Raw genomic sequence first — 26,663 nt, forward strand, 5'->3', positions numbered from 1 at the left:
GCACAAACCAGCAGGGAAACCTGCAATAAAAGTGAAATTGTGTGGGAAGGATATGACAGATGTTTATAGTTTGGCCCACAGTTGAAATGCGACCTCATTGCTGTGTGTTTTAACAGCTGTTTCTCTCTGTCTCTGTCCCTGTTTTCTCTTTTTCTGTGTCTTCTCTCAGGTTTTTAAGTCATGATGCAAGAATCTGGGACGGAGGCCACGAGCAACGGACCAGCCAATCAAAATGGAGGAACAAGCATGGAGGGTGTACCCAGGGAGGGACGACCCAAAAGTGCCACGCCATCAGTGGAGGTGACTGCGGTGGACCTCCTGCATCTCCAGCAGCACCAGGTAAACCAAACCCTCTTTCACACCTGTCTTCACGTTATTAAGCCATGTCAACAACAGGCCCACTCCTCCTCTTAAAGTGCCACTTAATATTTAATTCCACCTCAAAGTACATCTAGTACATAAACACATTATTATTATAATATTATTATTTATGTATATGGAGGCCCTTTTTGAATATTTAAAGAAGGAGAAGTGCTCTCTCTCTGTGAATTTGTTTGGTTGTGAATGTGTTTATTGTAGCATGCAGCATCTGCATTTTGGTAAAATATTTATAATGATGTTCTGACATAGTTTAAGTATGTAGGTGTCACAGGATTTTGTAGACAGTTAAGAAACCATTACATCCAATAGGATGACAGCATTTTCCCCTGGCTCATTGTAAACACACCTCACACTCACAACTAATGCCACACTCTGCCGTGTTAACCAATGAGGTGCGGAGGTGCACGTCAGCGTTATCATCGGTGAAGCCGAAACATTTTCACCATCTCAGACTTGAGGCAAACAGACAAGCTCTTTCTGTTGGTGTCAGCGTTATGTGTGGCACACGACATTGTGTTTAAGGAAACAACACTGAAAAGATCAGTGTGTCTTCTGCTATCTTGGTCTATCTGACAGCACAACTAGGGTTGTTGTCAGGAGCTGTTTGGTGATGATGTACAGGGTCTGTGCTGTTGTCTGTTGTCACAGCACATCCATCAACATTTGTACGGAGAAAAAACAAGGCTGCAGCGTGGAACACAGAGGATATGGCACTGTAACATATAGAGCCGAGCAATAACTCAGTGTTACCATTTATCATCTTTCAGCAAAATTATGATGGCATTATGATGATGTGATATTTAGACAATGATACACAATTCTTTTTTCAGAAATGATAACAACCAGATTCATTCATATCTCATTTTAAGAATAGAGTTAAACAGCATATCATTTCAATAAGCCATCGCCTTGCATCTCCGTTGATTTTGTACAGAGGTACATTTTTGATTGTAGTAGTACACCAAAGTTTTTTTAAAATGAAAAATAATTAGTTTCAATCGTGTAGCTTTGATCTGCTAATATGTCACTAAACGGTAACAGTAAAACACCATAGTCAGTTTTTGTATCTTTTAGTTATTTCCCTCTTACCCAGGCTTTATGTAATTGTTGAGTATGGATGTTTGCATAAAGCATGTCTAAATAACTGTTAGAGGGGAAAACATGCAATATGAGCTAAATGTGATGTTGTCATTTTTGAAACACTGAGTGTGGGCTTTGGAACAGCATGCCTCTCGTAATCACATTTTTGTGGCATTACATGCAAGTGTTAGTTGATCAATATGTAGAAAGGGTGCATCAATGTGTGTCCACTTCCTCAGTCTTAGACTGTAAAGCCTTTAGGCTTCCCCAGATCTGCTCTTCATCCCTTTTCCCCCACCTCCAGACCCCAGTCCAAGACCCCACCTCCCACCTTTCGTTTTTTCCAGCTCAGAATGAGAATGTCGTCAGTGAGAAAATCACAGCCATACTGAATTCATTACTGCAGTAGTCACACAAAACCATGGATAAAATTTCAATAACTGCAGGCCACAGTTGAGTAAACAGTTGCACTGAAACTTAATTCCTGTTGACTTTTCCTTCATTCTTTGCCAGGGGCACATTCTGATTCGCTCTGCAAAGACAACAGGGTTACAACTTTGATAAATGTGAGGCAGGGGAGAGGGAAAGAGGGAGAAAAAAGTGTCATGGATGTGCACTTGACACCGAGAAGGGATGGAAATAAAGCCCTGCCACTAGAATAAAGTCAGCCGTCCAAGCATGGTCCCTGTTTTCTAGTCATCCAGAAAGAACTATTGCTCTCTAGCATCTGCCCTGGCATTTAAAGAGGGAAAAACAAGAAACTCTCCCTCCCAATTCAATATAATAAAGTCAAATTTTCTGCCCTCTGCTTTCTGCTGTGGTAAATAACAAGCACTTTTTGCTTTATGCCTTTTGAACAAATTTGGTGGTTAATTCCTGCAGCCTGTATTTGGAGTGGAAATAGAGGGAGGTGTATTAATTGTTGTGGTTGATAAATGACGCATGGACGGCAACGAAGGACGAGATGTCTCACTGTCAGCTGCTAACGCTGGACTTTGATGGGCTACTTACCAGGGTAGTGTTACTGGCAGGGCAAGCAGGCAGTCTTTTTATTCTCCCATTAGACTAACCCAGGATTTTCACTCATGCACCATGAACCATGTTAATTGTCCCCAGGGCATTACGATCTTCGCTCAATTACTTGATAACTTTTTACTTTTGTGGCATTTCACAGTCTTTCTTTCAAGTTTTATTTGCGGCTTGCACTAATATGCCTCTAACTGACACACTGAGGTGTTTTTTTTGTCTTCTGCATTCTTTGTTCTCCACAAAACATCCAAGATGCTATTACCCCTTTAGGTGATGTAAAAATCAATCTAAAATGTTCCCAGACTCAAAGTGCAAATGTCTGAGAGTCCCCTGAGTGAGCCGCAACAACAAACCTGGCACTGGCATATCATTTATTCTTATTAGGGAACATAACTATGAAAGACAGTCCTCATTAATAAAGATGGGGGATGAAATAATTGTAATCTGTTTGATCATCTTGATTCTGACAGGGGAATTCATCTTGTAGACTAGTCAGATTTGTGGGAAGTGGACCATAAGCTTGATTTAAGCATCTCTATTAGTAAGTCAAATACTGTTTGTTAAGAGGTAAGGGTGACAAAAGGTGCTGTCTATCTTCTTTTCTTCTCTTAGATGCTGTTGAAATTTAGTAGATTTCACTTTTTAAGGAACTTATTGTGGTATCTGTTGTGTTGTAATGGTTTGACATTTGGGTATTTTTATAAATGCTTTGTTGTGCATCTTGTTGTCGTCTGTTTGCTTTTGCTTTTGCTAAATATACAAGTGTCTCCTTTTGAGAGCATGAAAAGATTTTTTTTAACATATGTGTCTGTCCCATAATCAGTTTATTTTCTGTCTGTTTTTGTTTGTGTTGCAGAAGTTGTGGTTTTAACGTTATCCACATGAGGAAGTGAAGATACTGTAGAAGAGAAATAAAACAACAACAATAGTATGAAAGAGTTGCGCTTTTGCAATAACCTGTTTTGTGATTTAAATGATTTTGCAACAGGAAGTTTTGTTGTGCAGCTGTAGCTGTCAGATAAACACGTACTGACAGTAATAATGTTAGGGACCTTGTATTAGCTCTGGCGCTGCTGTCTTCAGGATATTCTACTCCCTATCAATATTTTCTCTGATATATGGTCTTTTTCAGCAAAGTGTCTTACCTGTTAAAACCCTGAAAGTCAATTCTCCAGTCAAAATTTGGTTCAATTATACAGCTCTAGAGCATTAAATGTTAATATCCTGTTATTTAGAACAGCCCTTTCAATACACAGACTGATCTCTAAAATATCTTGTCTTTTCCTCTCAGTGATACTGTACGCACGAAAAATATATAAAACAGAGATGAATAATCGCTTTCCTTTTATTGCATACACATCTAGCATACGTACCTTGTCAAACAAGTGCATTTAAAGATTTGCTACATATTGAAAGATAAGACCAGTCAATTATGGGTAATTTTTTTCCCTCTGTCTTTGCCTGTGTGATCGGGGTGTCCGTCGTGTTGCGTGTACAGAGAGGAGAGAGTGACACGCATAACAGTGGCTGCAGAAAGAGCTGAGCGGGCACAGGTTTCCTGTTTGCATAATGCAAGTCTTACACGGTCCCTTGTGGAGGTTTGAGAAGGTGGAAATGCACATCTTAGCCACTGTCACTGAGCTCTCTACCGCTGAGCTTCAGGGAGAAGTGCTACATGATAAGCCTCGCTATCCCAGTGTACTCACACAGGTACACACACAGATATACAGTTTATGTATGAGCACATTAATGCTCAGTAAGAATAGAGGCCCAAAGGCCAGGCCTTCAAGAGCAGGACCTGCTGGTTTCTGGCATCCAGTCCACATTATTGGCTAATGGTCAGACTGAGTTAATAGTGCAGGTCAGAGAGAAGGTCAGAGAGCATTTTCTGCCTCAGATATGTGCTAATCGTATGTGTTCTGCTGCAGAGTTGTGGGCAAGAAGGAGAGAGTGCTGTTGAAATACATACACTACTACACAACAAGAACACAGTCTTATCACTACACTTTTGAGTTGAATTATCTCTGTATTTGTTTTTTATATATATATATATATATATATATATATATATATATATACCTATTGTGCGTGTGTGTCTACAGTGCAGTGCTGAATATTTAACATGTGTGATAAAGGCTTCTTTGCTCTGGGTGCTTTTTGACCAGTAGCTGTGGTGCATTATCCCACTGACTGTGTGCCTCCTTCCTTAGACTTGTCATCTAACTCACACATACAGTTTGTGCAAATGTGCATCCACACAGCAGATTACACTGAAAGGATCTGAATCCCTGTGGTCTGGCTGTGCATACTCCTCCATCTCTAGGAGCTCTCAGGTATCTTCATGTATACTGTTCATATTGTCACAGGAGGCCAAGCGCAGGCTCCGACTTATTGGAAAATCTGGCAGAGAGGATAACATCAGTGTTATGACACTGCATATTGCCCTAAATTGCTTATTGGTAAAATGATAGTGCTCGTCCAATTTGAATAATTTTATGGAATCCCTCACAGAACAGTTTAATTATGTTATCACACAACTGGCAACATCTGTCTTTATACCACAGCACATGACAGTTTTATTACAGGCTGAATTTCTTTGCTGGTTCTGGCAATTGATGTGTGATCTGATTAATAATCACACAGATGGAGGTGAAAATTGAACAGTGATGCGTTGCCATGTTGAAAAAAGGCGAAATAATTATTAAAGGAAAAAAAAACACAGCCTCTGTCACTGAAAATATCATGAGTGTTTTCACTAACACTTGTACTGCTCTCACTTGAATCATCTTTCTTTTTAAAGCAGTTTTTAATCTGCAAACAAAATCTGTTTAGTCTAGGTGCAACTTTTCAAATCCTTTTGTCACCCAGGTTTTGTTAGTGAGGTTTCTGGAGGTAAACCACCCAGCACCTCTCCTTTGTCTTATGGATGCCTTCCAAGACAGCCAGCCTATGAACTCATCCATTTTGTTGAGTCTACCTCCAGCCACTGCTCTCCGACTGAGAAGAGATGAAGCACAGGTTGCATGTGTGCTGAAACCCATAGTTTAAAATAGTTGAATGTTGCTCGGGTCGACATCCTGTTTACACACTCTGCTTATGTGGGCAGCAGGAGGGGGATCACAGGAGTTGTTTGACATTGTGGTAATCAGAGTGGACACACATTGGAGCACACACACTCAAGTATAGTCGGATCATCTCTCATCATAGCTCAGCACAAAAACACACATCAGTAAAATCAACTTGTATTTACTCTCATAATTTAAAAAAAAAAAAGGAACGTGTTTGATGGAGACATTGTCAGTAGGGGATTTTTGTTGTATAGATAAATTCATAGTTACATTATTGAAGACATCAGTTGTGAACAGTGCTTGACTCATTTAAGGCAGTGCAATTTTAAATGACAGCCAAAAAGAAATTAAAATAAATAAAAATCAGCCTAAGATTAAATTGCTGTAAACTGTTTGTGTTGAAGAACTAAGAGTATAACCACACCAAAGCAGATTATTCTGAAAAATGCCACTTGACATGTTGATTTGCATCTGCACTTGCGTTATCATTATTTTAATATTTCAATGCTAATATTTAAAAGATTTTCATCCATACATATATAGGCGGTGGAAGACGTCTGATGACTGACAAGCTGCATGTAAACTGCCATTTTTAAATAAACAGATGGTTGAAGCGCACCATCCAACATGTCATTCAATCATATTAATCAGTTTTTTGGTGTTATTTGGTGTAATATCTCCCAGTGGAAAATTGTGTGGATGAGGAAACCTGTCAAGGAAGTGGGCATGTATAAATGCCTCCCATGTAAATGATGCGAGTGCATGCTGGTATCATTAGGAAGAGTGAAGTGGCTCTCATTGTGTGGCGCCCGGATGGTCTTTGATGGCCATGGTCTGCGTGTTTGTGCTGAAGTGGGCAACTCTAAACTTCGAGCAGGTGTCTGAAGCAGCTGGCTGGAGGCAGACAGGGAAACACGTCTGCATCAGTTCAGTATTAAATGGCTTAGAGAGAGGCCTCGGCTAGCCAGAGGACTAATGCATCCTCAATGTTTTATTTAAAGTAGTGCCAACAACTGCTTCTGAATGCTCCACATCAAGATGCACACACAAATGCTCGCACACACACACACACACACACACACACACACACACACACACACAGACACACACAGTAATTTTGCGCTGTTTAGCAGAACAACTTGTGTGTTTAGTGTTGTAAATAAGTAACCGTTTTAACAGGGCCTCAGGAGGCTGTGGTTGGGAAAGTACACGCTCAGACATGACTAGCTTTAATGGCCATTGTCAAAACACAGTTTAAACAAAGCCTTTCTTCGCCCGATTGGAATGTTTACATTTAGTTGAATAATAATGCCATTTTAAGGAGAAGCTATTCTTTAAGGATAGCCAATCTGACCCAATTTATTAGGGATAGACTTAAGGATGCACAATTCCTCTTGGGAAAACATTCAAGCGCAGTGCCTATTCATTTTTAATGAGAGCACTACTTTAAAAACTTCATAGAATTAATATGTATCAGTGAAGTCTTTCCTGTGCAGAAAACTTCAGGGTAATTAATATTCATAGGCTGTGCTTGTTAACACCCCCAATGCTAGTGCAATGTAGATCCAATTAACATAGAATGCACCCCAAGGATTTGGGCAGATAAGGGTTAAATGAGCTATTGAAATTGAAACTGGGACCGTCTCCTTTTAAAACACTTATTTGTTTCAATAAGCCCTAATCCTTGTTGCAGATTAAGGCATCTTTTGAGTGCACATGTGAATGGCTACAAAGGTACAGTTGCCTCAGATAGTTCACCAAGACTCCGTATGTGGATAAAAATTGTTGATGTGTGCGCGCACATATGCATGCATGTTTAATTGCATGTGCATGTGCATGCACAACACATGCACTTGCTTGTATACATGTATGCATAGAGGGCATCACCTACACAGCCAAGCTAATGTGAAAACCCTGTAGTGAGCCTGGCTTTTATATCTTATTCATAACCTCTTGGCACAATGTGGGTAATAGACATCAGTGTTCATTCTTGGCACCAGTCTGCAAGCACTGGTCAGGCTGGGTGACATGGGGGGAATTTCTGGAGTTCTAAGGGGAGCGAGATCACCGTACAGGAGCAAAATGCCGCCTTTTACCATTTGTTAGCACACAGACTGCAGATATTGCTCAGCAGAGCACCCTGAGACAACTGTGCTTTAGAAGGACTCGCTGTTTAAGACTAGATCAAACAGGTGAGCTGACTGATAGGAGGGGACAAGGATAACCTGTCTTAAAAAAAGGAGAGCAGAGATGCCCTTTAACATCTTTTTCTTAGGTAGCCCTACCCCTTATTCTACACTAGCCGTATCTTAAGGTTTTGCTTTAATGTTTTTTTGTTGATGTTAATGTGGTTACCTCAAATCCTGTCAGAAAAATAGTCAGGAAAGCAGAATGAGCACAAGAAGAGCATAAGAAAAGAAATTTGACTAAAGCTATAATCTGCTTGGACATATACCAAATTAAGCTTTGAGATGTGTTGCTTTCAGCCGGCCAAAATATTTTGGTTTGAGTCCCTAGTGTGGGTCAAGCGCCAAAAGCATGATGATGACATGATCAAGGTTAATTTGTGAGACTTTGGAAGGCTTCCTCCAGAGTCATAGAAGACATGATACAAATGTTTTCACTGGCTGAGTTGTACGCCTCATGACAAGCACACTGACCTGGGTGGAATGCCTCTTCATGATCCACACCTGTTAAAGTGGTAGAAAAAATCATTTTATTTCCAGACATCTACTGTAGACAATGTGGATTTTATTTGTCACATAATGAAAAAGGCTTAAAATATCACATTGCAATATTTTAGCCAGATTCTCCTGTTGTATTTTTTTTTTTCAGCTGGAAATGAGCCTTGGATCTAATGTGTACATGCGCCATGGACTTGGATGAATTTTGTTATTGTTCAGCCCCTTTTAACTGTAAAAGCATTTTTCCTTGGAAACTATCAGTGCCGTGAAGTGACAGCCAGTTTTTAAAATGTTGCAGGAAAAGTTAGGTTGAAAATAACAAACTACTGACAGAATCATTTAGTATATAATAAAACCTTTCAGTTTAAAAATAGTGCTAAACTTTCAATCACAACAGCACTAGTGCACAGTGTATATTCTCTGATTCTATTATGCATTAAAAAAAAGTGGACAGCTCTGTTTTTGGCATGAAGGATGGAATATGATAAACTACCAATTCTGATGATCAAATGAGCCTTCATTGAAGTAAATATGCATGGACAGCCAGGCCATGTATAGGTCTCTTAGAGTAAATTTGATTGTTTGACATGTATTCACCCATCAAAGTATGTATCAGTGATTAATAACAACCCCCTGCGCGTTCAGCAGTGACATGGCCTCTATTTGAGAGAAAAATGGCACAGGTCGGTATTCACTGGTGAATAGCTGTATACCATTTAGAGAATGATATGCCATGATGGGATGTCTCGTCATAAATAATAGTGATGGCACCTCGGCATCCTGTGAATGACATGTGCCATAAATACTTAGCCAGGCCAGAGACAATGGTTCACATAAATCCTGTTGCAACCCTTTGCTCTGAAAAAAGGAAAGAAAGAATAAAAAGATATATATTATTTAAATGAACAATAAAAACAAATGTTTTTCCCTCCCCAGTTGGTAACAGAGAGACCTCCAGGACAATGTGCACCGCTCCCTCACTGTGGTCTCTGATACGCTGTTGTTATTTGCTTGTTTACAGTCTTTGACATGATGTAATGGGATGGCTGTGAAAGTACTAGCCAGTAAATGGCACAGAAAATAAGACAGTCCTTTATGTCTTCCCTCTCCGCTTTTCTCCTTTTCTCCCCCCCTTTTTTTTCTTGTTTTTTTTGCTGCAAACGGGGAATATGTTCTGCGTTTGACTGAAGGAACATGAGCCTTGAATATAAGTAACTGTTTTTTGCATTAGGTACTCCCTGGAGGTAGAGGGGGAAAATATCATGTCCCTGCGTGAAATGTGAATGTGAAATCTAGCAGAAAGAAATATTTATGACCATTTTCTGCTTGATTAGAGCTGGATGACATGCCTTAGGAGACAGTGAGTGGACAAAAGGCAGCAGTGCTGCTTCTGGGCAGATGTTAAGAAAGAGTTGTTTAAGGAGGAGGGCATTCTGTCCATGGACTCTGTGTGTGTCTGTGGGTGGGATGGGGGGGTCGGGGTTGAGGCATGGCAGGGGAAATTGAGTAAGTCCAACCGGAGTGTACGGGCAGGCACAAGATCCATCACTGGCCTTGTTCTCTCCGCAGCAAGAATAGAATAGAATAGCATATCTGCATGCTTCGACGTATCAGGTAGACATTTAACTCCTGGCAGAAATTTACCATTTTAGGTGAACTGGGATGTGGTCCTTTTATTTGTTGCTGCAGCGTTACTCAAGCATTCGATTTTTGATTTTTATTGGTTTTGTCCAATTCCTTACACTACTGAATTTTTGAAATTTACTATTGTATACGCTACATCATTGTATATTATAAGCACTAAAAATGTTTAGAAAGACATAGCTGTCTGTCTTTTCATTTTGAGCATAGTTTAGACACAACTAGTCCTACTTCTATAAATGTAACACTCTCACCACTGATAAAGACAGCTTTAATATATGGTACCTTTTGCATGGAGAAATTTGCACATTTATGAAGGTTACTGCTGCAGTTCTGCATTAATTTTGCATTTATTTCTTGAGTAAATAATAATAGTAATAACAAACACCCACTAGAGGGAAGTCTGACTAAAGTGGCTGAATTGAAAAAAGAGCCTCCTTACCTCTTGATTTGGGAAGGTCACTTGGTTTGATGTAGTCTGTGGCAGCTCTTTTGCATGTAAACGAAAAAAAGTGAATATTTCAAATCTCATGTGTGTAAGTGCTACAGGTGATTTTTTTTTTTTTAGTACCTTTCCATTCAGTAAAGGTGCTGTTCATCTAAGTCAGTTTTTTACAGCCGCATTTGGGCAGCACTGGAAATTTAGTTATTGTTATTGTGCATACCACATTATTATATATGTGGCTTTTAAGAGCTCAAAGTGCCACTTAGAAACTATAGCAACTATAACCTAATGCTGCTTTGTCACATTGACATGTTTTATCCCATCCTTGGGACTACATTTATATCAGTAACATCTCAGGGGAATTTCTTCAAATTTCAAAATGTTCACTTAGACTTAAGGATGACCTGATTAGATTTTGGAAGGTAACTGGGACTTCACAGAAACAGAAAGTTTTTGGTTATAACTCAACAAATGATATGCAATTATGGGAAAATTTCACACAAATTTCTAACAGGATAGAATGACTTTGCTGTGACATGATATTGTTCTGCAAAAAACACTTCTTATTGTTCAACACCATAACTCATGACTTTGTTTACATTTGCTTGGATACTGATTTGACAACACTAATCTTGGGTGTCCATTATCAAAATATAGCAATTATATAGACCCTCTGTGCTGCTGGGTGTGTGAGGCTTATATTGTTTGGACAAAACAATTGAACTTGACTAGTTAGTGGAGGCATACAATGGCAATAAATGATAGTTCATTTTTGTGCTATTCGTCCGAAAATAAAAATGCCATTTTCAATCAATTAGTTTTATTTCGGTACCTTTTATTTATTTGTGGTGACCCACTGCAGTATCTTTTTTTGTCATTTCAACTGCTACTAGCTTTGGCCCATCTCATGTTATGTTTCCCTACCTGCAGGCTTGCCAGGTTACTGTTGTTTTGTTCCTTGATATCATGGAGTTGAGTCTCCCATTTTGACAGACATCAACACCATCGTCTATGACTGAAGCTGGCCACTGTTCAGCTCTCTGGGATATTCACTGCAAGCTAGAGGGCTACCCCAACTAAAATATGTACAGTATTTATCCTCTACATATTATCAGTGGTTCATCGTATATACCCTGCTATTTAATAATTACTTAAAAAAAAGCATGCCTTGTTCCATGTGCACATGCGTCGCCCACCTCCGTCACACTCCACGTGATGGGATCGTCCATCGCGTTTTGCCAATTCGCCCTACCCGAATCAAGACAAGTGCCAACATTTAAACAATCTGTTAATTACTGTATTGGTGCAATTGTCTTTGGCAGCAGATTGATTGTGTTTAGATGGAGCCTGTGACAGGGGAGACGCCTCAGCTCTTAGAGCCATTTCCAATGGATCAGAGAAGTACAGAATTGAGAGTATGATTAATTTTTCAATTTCTCTCTGCGGATATCTAATAATTGTGCCCATAGATAGCCAAGGGCTCTTATTAAACATTAACATGCAAAAGAAAAGTTAGAATCAGAAAGATGGTATTTTGGATTGAATAATGTAAAATATCTGTAGGGCAACAGAGAAAGAAGCAAACTATTCCAGGTTTATTCTTCAAATGTTTTCCACCACTGCAATGCCTACTCCTAATTACTGAGCTCTTATCTGCACACTCAACACTATATTTATTTTTCCTCATTGCTAAATGCAAATTTCTCTTAACCTTTTAATAACATGTACATGTCAGTAATTTTTTAAAAGATATCATTAGAAATGTCATTTGGACTCTGCCAGGATTGTGTTTTTAATTGGTATGTAATTCCACTGGACAGACAAGTTTTTATTTTTTAATTCAAGTTTCTGATAATTAATGCAAGACTATCTCCAACATAAAAATGCTCAGCCCTTTGATCTGGTAAAGAGAGTGTTGCGAGGCACATGGTTCTTATTAAAATAAATCAGCATGTTATCTCCTTGCTTTCCAGTAGAGAGGCACTACGCCTTTAAGAAGTGGCGCCTTAGAGGAGGTTCCACCTTCAGGTCTCACTCTGTCTCCTTCTGTCTCTCTTACTGTCTTTCTCTGTTCCTTCCTGTGCTGTTTCCATCACTTTGTTCACTTCCACATAATATCATCATCATCTCAGATAGCTGTGGCACAGGAGAACTGCATTTGTTGATCAGATTTGGCTTGGCTGATGCCTCCTCCCCAGAAGTATGGGGATGTGCGTGTAATGCTTGCCTGAGCCCAGCCATCGCCGGCTGATTGAGTGATCATGCCTGTCATAGAACAAGATAACCACATCAGTAAATACTCTACACTCCTCAGACCCTCAACCTACCACTACCAGGAGCACAGTGGCTCTTCACACACACTAATGCTTGTGTTGTGTCACGAACATCTAAGTTTAAATTGTGATGCATATGCAGTCCTTTCTTTTACCAATCAATTCCCTATCGGAGCTATGAAAGATGCACATAAAAGACCATTTCATAAACATTTTGTGCCAGCCCTAAGCTTCTCCAAAGGGAATTCTAACTCAAGTTACAGTTAGTTTTTCTTCTCAATTTGATGAGGTCTCTAGCCGGTATCACACCACCAGATTCCGGTTTCACATTGTGATCCTTTGATATTCCCCTCTCTTCAAAACATCACCAGTATAGAAGATGGATTGAATTAGCGATTTGTGGTGTATTTATCTCGATCTGAGAGTAATTTGGTGCTCTCTGTCTTAGCACTCAAGCTCAATGAAAACAATAAATGGTGTCCTTATCTTTGGGAGTGAAATCAAGATAGGCACGGGAGGCTTTGAGTTATTTGTGGTTGATTTGGAGGGAAAGGAGGGACAGGAAATGGACACCCCTCTCACATTACCTCTCGCCATACAGCAGGAGAAAAGGAGAGGCAGACGGACGTTTTTTTAATCAGCAGAAAGCTGTGCTTCTAATGTAAAAGTGTCAAAGATGTGCCTTAGCCCTGCAATGAGTGAAATCTGGTCAAGTCCTGTGTTAAATTGAAAACGGAGCCGCTGGGATTCGGAGGTGAGGGGACAGGGGACTCTGTGGTAGCAGCATCTTGGTCAATTATCACAATCTCATGTGCTCTGTTCCAATCTTGAGGCTTCCTCTCCTCTATCGGACTGCACCACACAACCAAGAGCACAACGAAATGCAGAACAATTTCAAATTTTGAATATGAAGGGGCGTTTCTGAAAAGGTTCGGCTTTGATCTAAGTTTTTTTTTTTTTTTTTTTTTTAAATCAAAACATTGCCTAAAGACATATTTATTTTGGATCGCCACTTCAGGTGATTCCAAGTCTTAGCTGCCTCATAATAGATGATAAACTGCCTCCATGTGCCCTGCCTTTATGAGCATCAAGCGTAATGCTCACGTAACGGCTGCGTGTCCTGGCATATCCCAGCAGCCTCTCTGGCTGGAGAGAAAAGGATCGCTTCCTGGCAGGTGTGATGTGGGGAGCCACAGCTTCTGCTTTTTCGCTGACTCGCCACAAGTGGGGGAGAAAAAAAAAACATTGTAAACTACAGGAGGAAAAAATGAAAGTTACTCACCACTCTATTTATATGTGTATGTGTGCAGTCTATTTTAACCACCTGAGCAGCAGCCAGAAAACCAGCACTTGCCCCATATTTCAGCCAGATGTTGAGGAGGAGAAGAAAAGCCTCACAAGAGTCTCGCAATCAAAATAATTATATTTATGGGTGGATGTTTACAAAGTGTTAATGCCATTTTCTACAGGCAGCCTAACGGAGTCTGCTTTTATGTGTTAAACATGATAAATGCTCCTGTCTATTAAAAGGCCAACACTTTTACTTTATATAGGAGCAGCGTAGTTTATAAATGTCTTTACAGCTTTCTTCTAAAGAAGGGAAGAACTCTGTACAGTGAACCATGGTTCTCCTCCCCCCTGTCCAGCCACTGTGAATCATAGCAGACAGGACAGACAGGACTGGATGTGGCCTCCTTGACAGACAGTCAAAGAAGCACCAGCAGTGATTTGTAGCCACAGGGCAACAGTACTGCTGTAACCTGTCCTCTTGCCAAGCCCATATCAGATGTAGGCATAGGTATAGGCATTTTTTAAATCATCATCCCTATTCCACAAGATCAAATTGTGATTTCTAATTTGATTCTGTATTTTATTTTTTACTTTATTTTATATTATTTATTACCTGATTGAGCAAGTTAAATTGAAATTTACACTATGTAGGCTGACATCTAATAGAATTCCCAGATTTTGCTTCAGGGGAGTTTGTTTTTAGAGCATATTAGCTTTGCCGCATTGTAGTTTGACAGACGTTTTCTCTCAGGAGTCGATGTTTAATTTGAATAATCACAAAAAGTGTGTTCTTTTGGTTTGCAGGGACATCCGTGTCCCAGATGAATAAAGGAGTAAATGAGGGGAAGAAAACAGGTAATTATGTTGAACCAGTAAATGAATGACCCACTGACCCTCAATACTAATTGATTTTGTAGAGACAAATCGTTTTTTTTTCTTCGCCCGTTTTGATGTGTTTTTGTTAACTGTCTGTTAGCTTCTTTTTTTTTTTTTAGATGTAATTAATTGACTATGTGAATAAAGAATCAAATACTAGAAACTGGGGGGGAGGAACGCTGTTTCTTTCATTTACCAGCAAGGCAATTATACTTGGCAGGTTTTTGTGAAATGATGTCATATCCTGGAAGAAGAGCAAAGACTTCACCTCCCACCGGAGTCATTTCACCCGCAATGTTATTTTGCGTTGTTTACAGTTTGAAATCATACATGCATAACATTAACATACAGTTGGCTGTTTGGTGGAATAGTTAGGCTTGTAGATACACAAATTATGCAAATGAAAAAGTGGGGGAAAAAAACTCTGCAGCAGCTGTGTGTATTTCAGAAATAGCTTTGTTCTGAGAGCACCTGCCCTGGGTCAGGCCATCAACCTCGCAAACCGTCACAAATATGTGGCGGTCAGTGAGCGTATGCCAAGTTACAATGCAATGCTACATGTGCAAGTGCACTGTCTGGGTGATGACGTGCTACTTTGCATGTAAATTCTTTAGCGATTCACCTCCAAGTGAACCCACTGAGAGCAATTCTGGTGCTGGCTTAAAGACAGAGGTGTGTTTTTATGACTAGGTGAGGCATGTCCTCTCCAAGGCCCTCAAGCACTGTATCCCTCTACCCTCCCCTTTAATCACTGTATCAACCGCTCTCATAAACTCCATGAGCTGTGTATTAGTGTGTGTTTGCGTGTGTGTTTGCAGGTGTGTGCGCGCGAATGCCATGTGTATGTGTCCGTGAGCATGTGCCCTTCCTTGTTTCCCCATTTTTACACTTAATCAGCAAAAATAAAGCCATTGTAAGCTAGCTCATATTAAAGAGGTGATTATTGGTAATAAATACTTTTTATACATACTTATTACAGAGGCAGTTTTCTTCTTGCGCTTAATGAGAGTAATTTGATTTGCTTGAGAGATTACAGTTTCCTAGAATTAATGCGGCAGTCCCCATTCCAAGATAGAGTGAGATCTAAGATTCTTCACAGGTCGTGTGCTGCTAGATGCACCCCTCTCACATAGCAGCTAATGGAGTTGAACAGCAGTCTGTCATCCCCCCGCCCACCACCCCAGCAGCTCTATAGCCCACATGCCCTTGGTTCCTGCAGTGCTTGTTGTTTGGGCTACTTCTGTCTACCGCATTTTACTTCTACCTCTTATTCATGCCAGTCGCTAGTACTAAGTAGCTCTCTTTGAAAAACTGGGGGATGGTGATTTATTGTATATATGCAATGCTCACTCATCAATGAAAATTCAACATCTGGGAAAATTATTCACCCAATTGCACTAATTCAGATGATGTTCCAGTTGCATCAGGAGCTGTTTTTTAACCATAGTTTCTCTCCTCGTCTTATTTCCTTAGCTTGTCCTTGTTTAATATTTCCATCACATGTTTATGTAAGCCCTTCAAGCTTAGTGCATAACTTAATTTGAGTTGTGATCATCTTCTCCTGCGACATTTATTGAAGCCTGCAGCCTGCAGGTCTCAGCGCCTAAAGCTGAAGGTGGCTCAGGCAGATTGAGGGCGACCAATTCTGTCACCACATTGCACTCTGCATGTTAATTAAGCTTGAGGAGGTTCAGAAAAGTGCTTACACTGAAAGCAATGAAATGACTTGTTAGTCCATAAACACTCCAGAAAGAGGCTCAAATGAAAAAGGATTTGTGAGTCAGAATTGTGAACTGTGAGCATGTTCTTCACAGGCCGTATGCTACTAGATGCACCGCTCTCAGCCAATATGGTTGGGTAATCTAATCTTCAGTCCCAGACAAGTGACTCTGATGGCCTTAGATTTTGTCCTCAGTGGTAGATATATTTAAATACCTGGAGATCTGCCTTGAAGCTATGCAAAACCATGAACTGGATAGTAAATGGGTAATAGCTGTATTGGTGGCCTTGCCAACAGTTCCTTAAAATGGCACCAAATGTTCAGCAATTCCCTGCTCTTCCTTAAACTTTATTATATTCAGTTCCTGGTTCAAATTCTCAGTTCTGAACAGTTGTCAACTCTTTTGTCACAGATGGGGACTTAAATACTTCTCTCCACTGGGCTTCGCCATTGATGTGTAATTGTCAGGTTCATAAAATCAGCTGGTTTGCTTTAGAGAAAAATAACTTCAGAAACATCTTTGCAGTTTTAACTGTTTAACTGTTAGCTGCAGCCTTTCTTGCTAGGTATTTATTGTGTTTTTGGAGCATGTAATGTAAGTGGTGTTCTGAGGTATTTTCATGCCACACCAACAGTCAGCAAAAAATAAAGTGCTGTTTGATTGTTTACTCAAGTCCCTTTGATTGCATTTGTATACATTATAAATGATCCTGATAGTTTGACAAGCCCTTTGCAACAATTATTTAATGTATTTTGTAAATGCATGCTTTCCAAAGTACATGACACAATTACCTATTTATAGATGAAACATAGTTCCGCATTGGAGTTGGAGAGAAGATATGTCTTTGTATATCATACATTAGTACATTCATACATTAATCATCTACTTTACTGAAGACAGAGAGTGTAGGTTTCTGTGTTCTTTGGCACTAGAACTGGCAAACTTTTCTCAATTCACCTTTGCCATCTTTCTACCAAGTCAATGTAGGTTAATAATTCATAGAATAAGAGAAAACCGCCAAAAAAGTGAAGCCCACCATGTGTCACATCATCTGCCTGTGAGACTGTAATACATTACAGTCCAGTGTGACGGGTGATGCGACTGGACACTGCTGGAGATTACTCCTCTTTATGGCTGGGGCAATCAGATTTTTTTGTTCCTGCTTTTCTCTTCCCTTCCTTTATTCCTGGCGGCATAGGATCATATTACCCATCTTGGAATGACTTCAACAGAGACACTGCTATTCCCAGGGAGCTGTCTCTCCCGGCTGCAACTCAATCCATAGCCAATTGGACTGGCCTGTGATTTATAGAAAATCCTCTCCTTCGGAGGAACTCTCGTTCAACACACACACACACACACACACACGCACACACACACACACACACACAGACAGACACACACACACACACTGGGAATTCTCCCTCAGCAGCTCATGATGTGTTAGGTCTCAGGTCAGGACAGTTCAAGGCAGTGAGCATCAGTGGGAAAAAGATGTGCAGTCAAAAACCACAGAAAGACTCACCCTAAAGGCTATGGTACGGTACTTTTAGATACCTAAAAGCTTGTTTACTTCAAGAAGAGGGATTTTAGTTGATTTTCTTAATCAAATCAACAGGATGCTTCTCTTGTCTTTGGGCAGATGTCATTTCTAATCCGTCTTCAAGAAAACTATTTTGCTTTGGGCAGCATTATGCTTATTGTCTGCTTTACTGATTAGTGAGATTATTCATCTAGATGAGTTACTTTTGCATCTATGCTGAGTTAATCAACATGCCCTGTGGTGCAGAGGCCAAAGAGTGGTCAGCTGACAACACAGACCATCAGTTCAGACCCCGAGCACTGCGACGCTCTATGACTGTGGCAACTGTCTGATCACTCTTTCCCTTCTCAAGCACCATCTTATAGCAGTGTGCAGAATACATTCATCTATATTCACCACAACTAAATTGTAAGATTTAGGGGTTTTACTGGTCGTATCCCGGAAGTCTCGGGTGTATCAATAATGTTGAGTCCTGTCTATGAGACCAGGGCAGATAGATCTTCCCATTCTAAACAATATCATTCACGCATGATAAAATCTGCTCACAGTATTCTAGGTCTCACGCTGGGTTTTTGGAAGCACCCATTTTCCCAAGCACAACACTCCCTGCTACAAAGTGATGCAACACTTCCAACAAAGATGCAATCGGGAGGAGAGTGTGTTTTCTAACAGTCCGTCTAAGTACCCAGCACAGTTGGCATGCCTCTGCTCTTTTCCTCTCACTTTATCAACTTGACGGATATTATCGCCGTATTCAGTGGTGGGCATCCTGAGGCATCATATGCTCAGAACAAAAGGCTAAGGTCAGGGAGAGAGGAGCTGCTGAGATCTGCCCGCTGCATTGTTCCCAGATCCTTTGTGCGTTTGCCTTCTTTTTTTTCTTTAGCTCTCATTTTATCGTCTTCTCACTCTTGTTTTTTTTTTTTAATCTTTCTCTCCATCTGCCTCTAAATGACACCTAAGCATTGACTGTTCTCCAACTGATGTGCCTGTGTGTGACCTCCCTCCTTTAGTAGAGCCATTCAGAGTCAATGCTAAAGTAGAATGCCTGGCTCTTGGCGGGTAGACATAAGAGAGACAGTGACACGCGGCTGTGCGCTGATAGACTTTCCACTGGAGTGGATTAAATCAGCATCAGGCTAGTGGAGCTGATTACCTCAATATGAAAATGCAGTATCTTAATGGTACATATTTTCATGAGGCAGCCCAGTTGCCTTTCATTTTGCGGCTAATATGTCTATTCTTATGAGTCATTTACTTCTTTAATTACCTTTAGCAGCAGATGCACAATGGTGTATTAATGTGAATGATTTTTACTGCCACTTTATCATACTGAGCCTGTGAAGTTGAAAGGCGTAATTGAGGTGGAAGAGCGACTCACGAGAGAAACAATATTTAGTTGACAGTTCCTCTTGTACTCTGGGTGGGTGTTTATGAGTTTACACCGCACTAAAGCTGTAATAAACGCAGTATTCGTTTAATAATGGTGAGGGACGGAAATGCTTTCACTGAGATCTGCTCAGTTATTGAATCATCACAGGAAGTTGTTTTGTGTAATCAGACAACAATGTGTGTGTGTGTGCGCGCGCCTGTGCGTGTGTGTAGGTATAGGTGTGTGTGTGTGTTTGTGTGTGCACACTCGTGTGTTGTTGCATATGTCCCCTCATTGTGTCTTTGCGTGCAATTTTGTGACCACGAAATAACTGTTTGAGGCAAGCAAATCCTTATTTGCTTTTCTCCCATTTGCAGCATGTGCAACTCTGACAATCCATGTAATTTGCATGTGTGTGCTTGTGGTGTGTCTGTGTGTTTTGTCTGCAGCTTGTGTACTTTCCTTGGTGTGATTTTCTGATCCAGACCACTCTGAATAGAGGCCTTCTTTAGCCATCTGTTGTTAAGCTGCTGGCTAAGCAAGGCTGGGGAATCCAAACAAACGCAGAGCACACAGCAAACGGAAGCTGTCAGGCCTGCATAGCTGAGCTGACCTCGCCGGGTTAGGGGGAGTGGAGGGGGGGAGGGTGACCCCTCTGTACCAGGCTCCGAATGCCCGAACCGCCTGGTTGGGGCACTGTTTACCCTCCCCTCTGCACCTTCTGCAACCTCCGCCTCCTCTCCGCTACATTCTCTTTTTTTCCTCTCTTTCCACCTCTCCTATACCCTTTTCTTCTGTTTCACACTCTCTTCCTCCATCTGTCACCCCACCTCTTTTCATTTCACTCCCTCCATCATCAGTCCTGCTTCACAGCCCCCTCTTTTCTATCTTCACTCACAGTTAATAACTTTGCTTTCGTCTTGTTTTTCTTACAGTCTTTTTTTTTTTCCAAAAAAACATTTGTCAGGCCGCTGCATTACCTGTTATGGAGAGAGGGGGGGGGAGGGGAGGGGGGGGGTTTACAAGGGGAGGCATGTTGGACAAACAAAATGGGATTTTTATTGATGTCAGATTTTGTCTTATGTAAGTGCACGCACTGCCTTATTGTTTAAACGTGGATATTTGAAATGTTTAGTGTTGTCATAAATATTAATAGATTAGTTGAAAAGTGCAGCGAAGGAAGGGAATCTAATGGTTTGAAGTGGGTATAAAACGCTGATTTATTTATGTATTCTACATGAATTAGTTTGGAAATCTAAACACAGACTGGAGAGTGTTGTTGCGAGAGCCCTGTAATGCGCAAGGTTTGAGCATCGGGGCCTGTTTTCCATGTGGAGTGGCTTTTTGGAAATGGCATTAATTATATACTTACTGGGAAACCAGACTTTCCCTGCTTTGCATTGCAGATAAACGTCTGTGTTACTGAGGAGAAGAGAAAGAAAAAAATGCAATTAATATACATAGACATGATCCTCACTTCTTATCCGCTTACGTGTTTAAAAATTACCCCCTGCTAAAAATAAATAAAAAATTATATGCATTTCAATTAAAATGACAAGAATTCCAAGTGAATTTCATTACTATGTGTTTGCAGAGTCAACACACCTCTAACTCAATAGCTATCAGTTATATATTGCGAATATAGGATCAGTTATACATTCAGCTTTACCGAATTCATTGCCGCTGGCTACAATAGCCATTATAATTTATGAAATGATTTCTTTGCTTTCTTAAGTAGTCTGTGGAAGAAGGTCACTTTAGCCTAATCTGCTCGCCACTTGCATGGAATAGCAGGTGAGAAAAGAACCTGATCTCTTGGCTTAGTTTCCACTGAGGAGCAGAGGGCCCTGTCTTTGAAAAGGAAACAGCAGAAGTGATAAATGTCAGGTGAGTTGAGATGTGCAATCAGTCAGAAAGTCAAGCAGATAACCTTGACATTTAGGCCATTGGTGTTGAAGCCCCACAGAGGCATCAGAGCGAGACCAGAGGGCCCAGTGTCTTCTGAGCTGGACTACATTAAGAGCTAACCTATTAGTCGTGTTGTTGCTGGCTGTCTCTGAGCCACACTCTGCTGCCTAATAAAGCCTAGCGAAACATGGCCGCTGAGTAAATATACTGAAGCACGTGCACAGACACACACACACACACACACACACACACACACACACACAAGTGTAGAAACACACAAACAGATGCACAGCTCGTTCCTTCTTCTTTTCTCTGAGTGGCCGCAGGGATCTGGTTACACCTGCTTGCACATCTTCCAGCAATTAGGAGCAATCTGCTTGAAACCATTTCACGTTCAAGGTCTTCCCCAGCCGTGGCAGGAGGTGCCCGACATATATAGAGCTACAGAGGTCTTTCTGTTGATGGGCCTGAACAAACAATGCTGCCTCGTAGTTTCCCACTGGCTGACTCCCAGTGAAGACACCTGGAATGATTCCCACCTGAATGTTTTCCCTCCACTTTCACCCACAGGTCTATTTTGTAACCTTTTTCCACATTCCTTTTCTATTTGTGTGCCATTTAGAAAATGTGATTTGAGCCATGTGTCTGTCACACAAGAAGCAAATGGAGTGATTGCTCTGAGTCCTCCCTTGGATTTGGGCTGTTGATACAGGGTTAGTAAAGTTGCATAAAGAGAGAACAGAAAGAGATATCTGAAATATGTCTAGTTTTCGTTGTAGTGGGAAAAGGTGCAGCGAGGAATTCAGCAGAGAGCAGCCTTGACTGTGTGGCAATGCTCTGAGCTGGGATTTGTAAGACACCCAGAGCTGGCTTTAGCAGCAGGAAACCCCAAAGCCTGTAAATAATCCACATGTGCAGACTGCACATAAAGACATCCAGTACTTAGCAGTTCCCTTATCACAGCGTGATAGCCCAGGGACATAAGAGACGCTCCTGCCTCTATTCACTAATATGGTGTGAAAGTAGATGCAGATAAAGCGCCTGTTGTTTATTGAGGAAGTTGTGTTAACATGGGGAAGAGGATGTGAACTTTGAACACATTTGAAATGTGGAAAATAAAAGAGGATTGCAAATGACAAGGATACCAAATTGCAACGTCTTTGTTGCTGATAAAGCCTTGTCATGTGCTGGAGGGTGTTTTCTAATCAAAAGCACCTGGAGGGTTCACTCCCTCTATGGTGTGTGTGCATTTGTCTGAGTGTTAACTCACAAACAATGATTGTATGTCTGGTGTGTGAATGTAGGCGTCTATTTGTGCAGTTGTGTTCGTATTCCAGTAACAAGCTAGCCTCCCAAACAACCTCAGTTTGAGATTATAATAGGGCTACTGTAGTCTTGTGTGCTTAAGCAGAAAGTGGTGTAATGCACAAAAATCCCACTTTATAAAAGTACCTCAATTTTTACACATTTTATTCTTTATACAATAATAAGCACAGAACAAAACTGCAGTCTACAGATGTACAGTAGAAAAAGGTTTTTTGTTTGCAGGGCAATCAACAGTTTCCATGATCTGGCCTGAACATTTTCAGTGTAATACATCATTTCAACCCAATCCGTAACATACAACATGCCGTTTGCCTCACTTCTCAGTGCTTCACATGCTGTGTGCTAGTTTCTAGTTCATCGCATTTTGTCTGGGGCAGCTCCTACATGTGCATGTCTATCAAGCATTCAGTACCTCTGAATGGAAGATCAAAAGAAGATAAATTCCAGGTGGAGGAGGAGGAAGGGAGAGCTCTTAAACAGAGGAGTGGGTGCTGTGTAAACACCACAATGACAGTTCACAATAGGTTATTTTAGCCCGGCATTAGGCCTCTCAAAGGCATGCCAGCTCCAGTGGCCTTTTTAAAATATAAACTTGACAGCAGCATTCCTAAGCATGAGGCCGGCTTCACAACGCAGTTTCTCAGCTTGCTCACCTTTTGGTCTCTTTATTTGTATACCAACAGCAGTGTTTGCTCATCTTGTAACTTTTGCTTTGAAAAGTTACTTGTTTTTAAGCCCACGTATTAAAGCTTGTGCTGTCATGCTCAATGTGATTTCAGTTAATTTGCCCATGTCAAGATGATCATTGACTGTATTTTCAAGGGCATGATCACTTAATTATTGCCCTTACTTTAATTGGAAGAATAATTTGATGAAGCTGTTGACATGAAAACTAGGAGGCTGTGTTAATAATTTTCTCATTTCATGCAATGTGGCAAAATGCTATCATTGCTTAAATTGCCATGTGACTCCACTGCTTAAAGGCATTACGTTAATGTAGTCGTAATAGTCATATAGCGTGTAACCGTCTGCTGTTAATAAATTATATACACAAAGACGGTACCTCCAAAAACTGTATTTCAGACACACTTGCACGCACAGTTGGATGCTGTGATGGCCAACCTTATGTGATACCTGTGTTTTGTTAGCACAATTGTAATATATTAAGTAACCTAATGCAGTCATCTTGTGGCTTTATATCATTACTATTGAAATATGAATGTAAATATCCCATTATTGCAGTGTCCTTTTTTTAAAAAATACTTGTAGTAACTGACCTTTTGCAGTCAGCTTTTCTTTTCTTTAGATATTACTGACAGTGGGGAAAGATTTCCCAGAAATGTGTCTTTTCATCCATTACTGTCTGAACTTCCTATCATATCCTGTTGACTCAACTCTCTTTGTTCCAACACCCTCGGTTGTAAACCCAGACACACACACCACACACACATTTCACTGCATGTGTCATCAGTTACAAGGAAAAAGAAAACAGCAGACTTTGTTTACTCTTCTAAATGCCCGTAATACCACACCTTGTGCGTAGTGAATGATTCCGTTACTGCTTTTTTCTCGTTAAATTTCCTTATGAATTGTCAGTTTTTCAGAGTAAAAATCTATTTCAGTAACTTTGTTTCTGATGTAGTAGCTAACAATTTAAATAAAAACCTAACTAGTTTGATTGATATCTGTAGATTATTAGACCTTCAAATGCAAAATACCACACTGCCTTATTTTAATTACATTAATGTTAGAAATATTGTTTTAAAAGCTTTGGAGTTTTGGTAACTTAAGTGTTGGTATTTAGTGCTAAAATGTCAAATTTCTAGATTTGTCCTTTTTTGGATTTGTTTTTTACTAAATGGAATTTACAGATTTTTTCATAGAAAACATTACAATAAAAATGTAATAGCATTTGTTGAATTTTCAGTAGCAATTTTCACCATTCTGTTGATAACCCTTTTTAATCGTGATATAAAGAATGTCATCATCATGCTGTGCACAGCTACAACAGACGATCTCGCAATATTATAATTCATCAGTATTTTTCCGATCCCCTCCCAGTGTCAATTGAGTTCACATCCTGCTTCGCAATTTTTCTATCACATTTTAAGTTGCGCTGGAGTGAAAAGTCTAAAATGTAAATATTGCGTGGGAGTGAATCTTGCTCACTTAGCTCTTAGTTTGAATTTATACTCTTTCTTTATGAGTATACTTGCTTAAAGGGGGTTCCCACAATTTTCAAAGGAAAAGACAATTAGCCATGCAGAATGCGATATGTTGGTGGAGTGTCATTTATCTTTACATGAGAGAGCTTGGAGAAGGACAGAGACAGACAGAGAGAACGAGCATTTTCATGCTTTAAAGTTAAGCATGTTGAAATGCCAGGAGTGTGGCCTCTTTGTAGCCTGTGGTCATATTTATGCCTCATGATGTCATCCGACAGCCGTGTGTTTGGGAGGGTCAATACATACACCCACACACAGACCATCATACAGCTGTTCGCTTCAGCCCCCAAACTGTCTCGCTCCTTTCTGTCTTATTGTCTGACTGACTTTACTCACTGAGACTTTACTGGCATCTCTGTCTTTTCGTCTCTACGCAGGGCTTTCTATTTGCTTTTTCCCTTTCGATATCTTACTTTCACACAGTCCTTTACAGGTTTCACTCACTTTTTCACACATCCCTCTTAACTTTATGCTGTTTGTGCTCTGTACTCTCTCTCTTACTGTGATCTTGTCAAACATTCCACCACTTACTTTAGCTTTTTTTTTTTTTTTTACACAATTTCTGAACTTCTCAAAATAATTTACTACAGAACTAATGCATTGTCTGTCTATAAGATGAGCTTGGATGCACCCCCTGACTGTTTGTTTAATTGTGGGAGCAATCGTCTGAGGAACATGGAAAGAATGAGGCCAGTTATTTACCCAGATGGTTTACTGGTGGAGGTGTGAGGCTGGCCAGCTCACTGTGGGAACACAACGCTTGCTTTTCTTGGTATCGCTGACCGTTTTCAAGACCACTGTGTTTTTTTCCCCAAGCTTTCTCCAGCTTTGTTTGCTCTGGATGGCATGTTTGATTATTTATCGTAGGGGAAAAGGGAGTAGCTGGAGCAATAAACATGTGACTGCACTGTATTTTGTTTTCCACTGAGAAGGCCGTGTCCTTTAACAGATATTTGAAGCAGCCATAAAGTCTTTTATTTGCTTTCTAGAGGGGAGTTCGACTGAGCTGAAGGAGGATCAAAAGCACTGATTAGTGTCTTTGACAATTTGTGTTTGCTGTAAGTGCAACTTATCAACAGATAAATATTTATTCTGGATGGCTATAGATGATTTTTTTGGTCTTCTCTCTGTGTGTGAATTTATTTTGACATCTGATGATTGTTTATGCCAGCCTTAGCTTCATGACTCTGAATCGGAGAGTATGAAAAGATGTTATCTATCAGAAAGCAAAGGGAATATTGTTCTATGGGGATACATCTGCTCCGATAATAGGCATCAAAGTGTTCTCAAGGGACTTGAGGCTTATCTACTTGTAGCATTTCTACTGAGCATTTTTTAACACATTTTGCGTTTTTTTTTTTCTCTTAGGCTCTTCAAGTGGCTCGTCAAATACTTCTCCAGCAGCAGCAGCAGCAACAACAACAGCAGCAGCAGCAGCAGGAACAGCAGCCCCTGTCTCAGCAACTGCAGTCGCAACAAAACACTGGCCGCAAATCCCCCAAAGCCAGCGACAAGCAGCAAAGCCTGCAGGTACCATAAATATGTTGTCATTCACAGACTCTCTTTTATATATTAACTTATGATTATTAGCTGGTTTAGTTATTTCATTTTGTGGTTGCACAGATTTTCAAAAATTGATGTGAACTTACGCAACTCTTGCTAGTACACAGTGTGCAAGGAAAAGTACAGCAGTAGTCGAAGTTCACAAACAGGAAATTAAAATTGGCAGTGCAACATTTGCAGTTATGTATGCTCACACATTATGTGTGATTTTGCAGCACACACACACACACACACAATC

At 40.4% G+C, this 26,663-nt stretch overlaps 1 protein-coding gene across 10 annotated transcripts in view; it reads left to right on the plus strand.

The window, feature by feature from the left end:
* The window catches only part of foxp1b (forkhead box P1b), a 150,589-nt gene that overhangs the window by 69,155 nt on the left and 54,771 nt on the right, over window positions 1–26,663 (plus strand). For 9 of the 10 annotated variants that reach the window (XM_023266560.3, XM_055010709.1, XM_023266568.3 and 6 more), the window contains 2 exons: window positions 170–339; window positions 26,231–26,392. In XM_023266560.3, coding sequence (XP_023122328.1) covers window positions 181–339; window positions 26,231–26,392 — 321 coding nt within the window. In that variant the 5' untranslated portion in view covers window positions 170–180. The remainder of the gene's footprint in view (window positions 1–169; window positions 340–26,230; window positions 26,393–26,663) is intronic. The other variant, XM_055010712.1, reaches the window with a different exon arrangement.

Source organism: Amphiprion ocellaris, chromosome 5 (genome assembly GCF_022539595.1).
Source record: "Amphiprion ocellaris isolate individual 3 ecotype Okinawa chromosome 5, ASM2253959v1, whole genome shotgun sequence".
Taxonomy (NCBI): Eukaryota; Metazoa; Chordata; class Actinopteri; family Pomacentridae; genus Amphiprion; species Amphiprion ocellaris.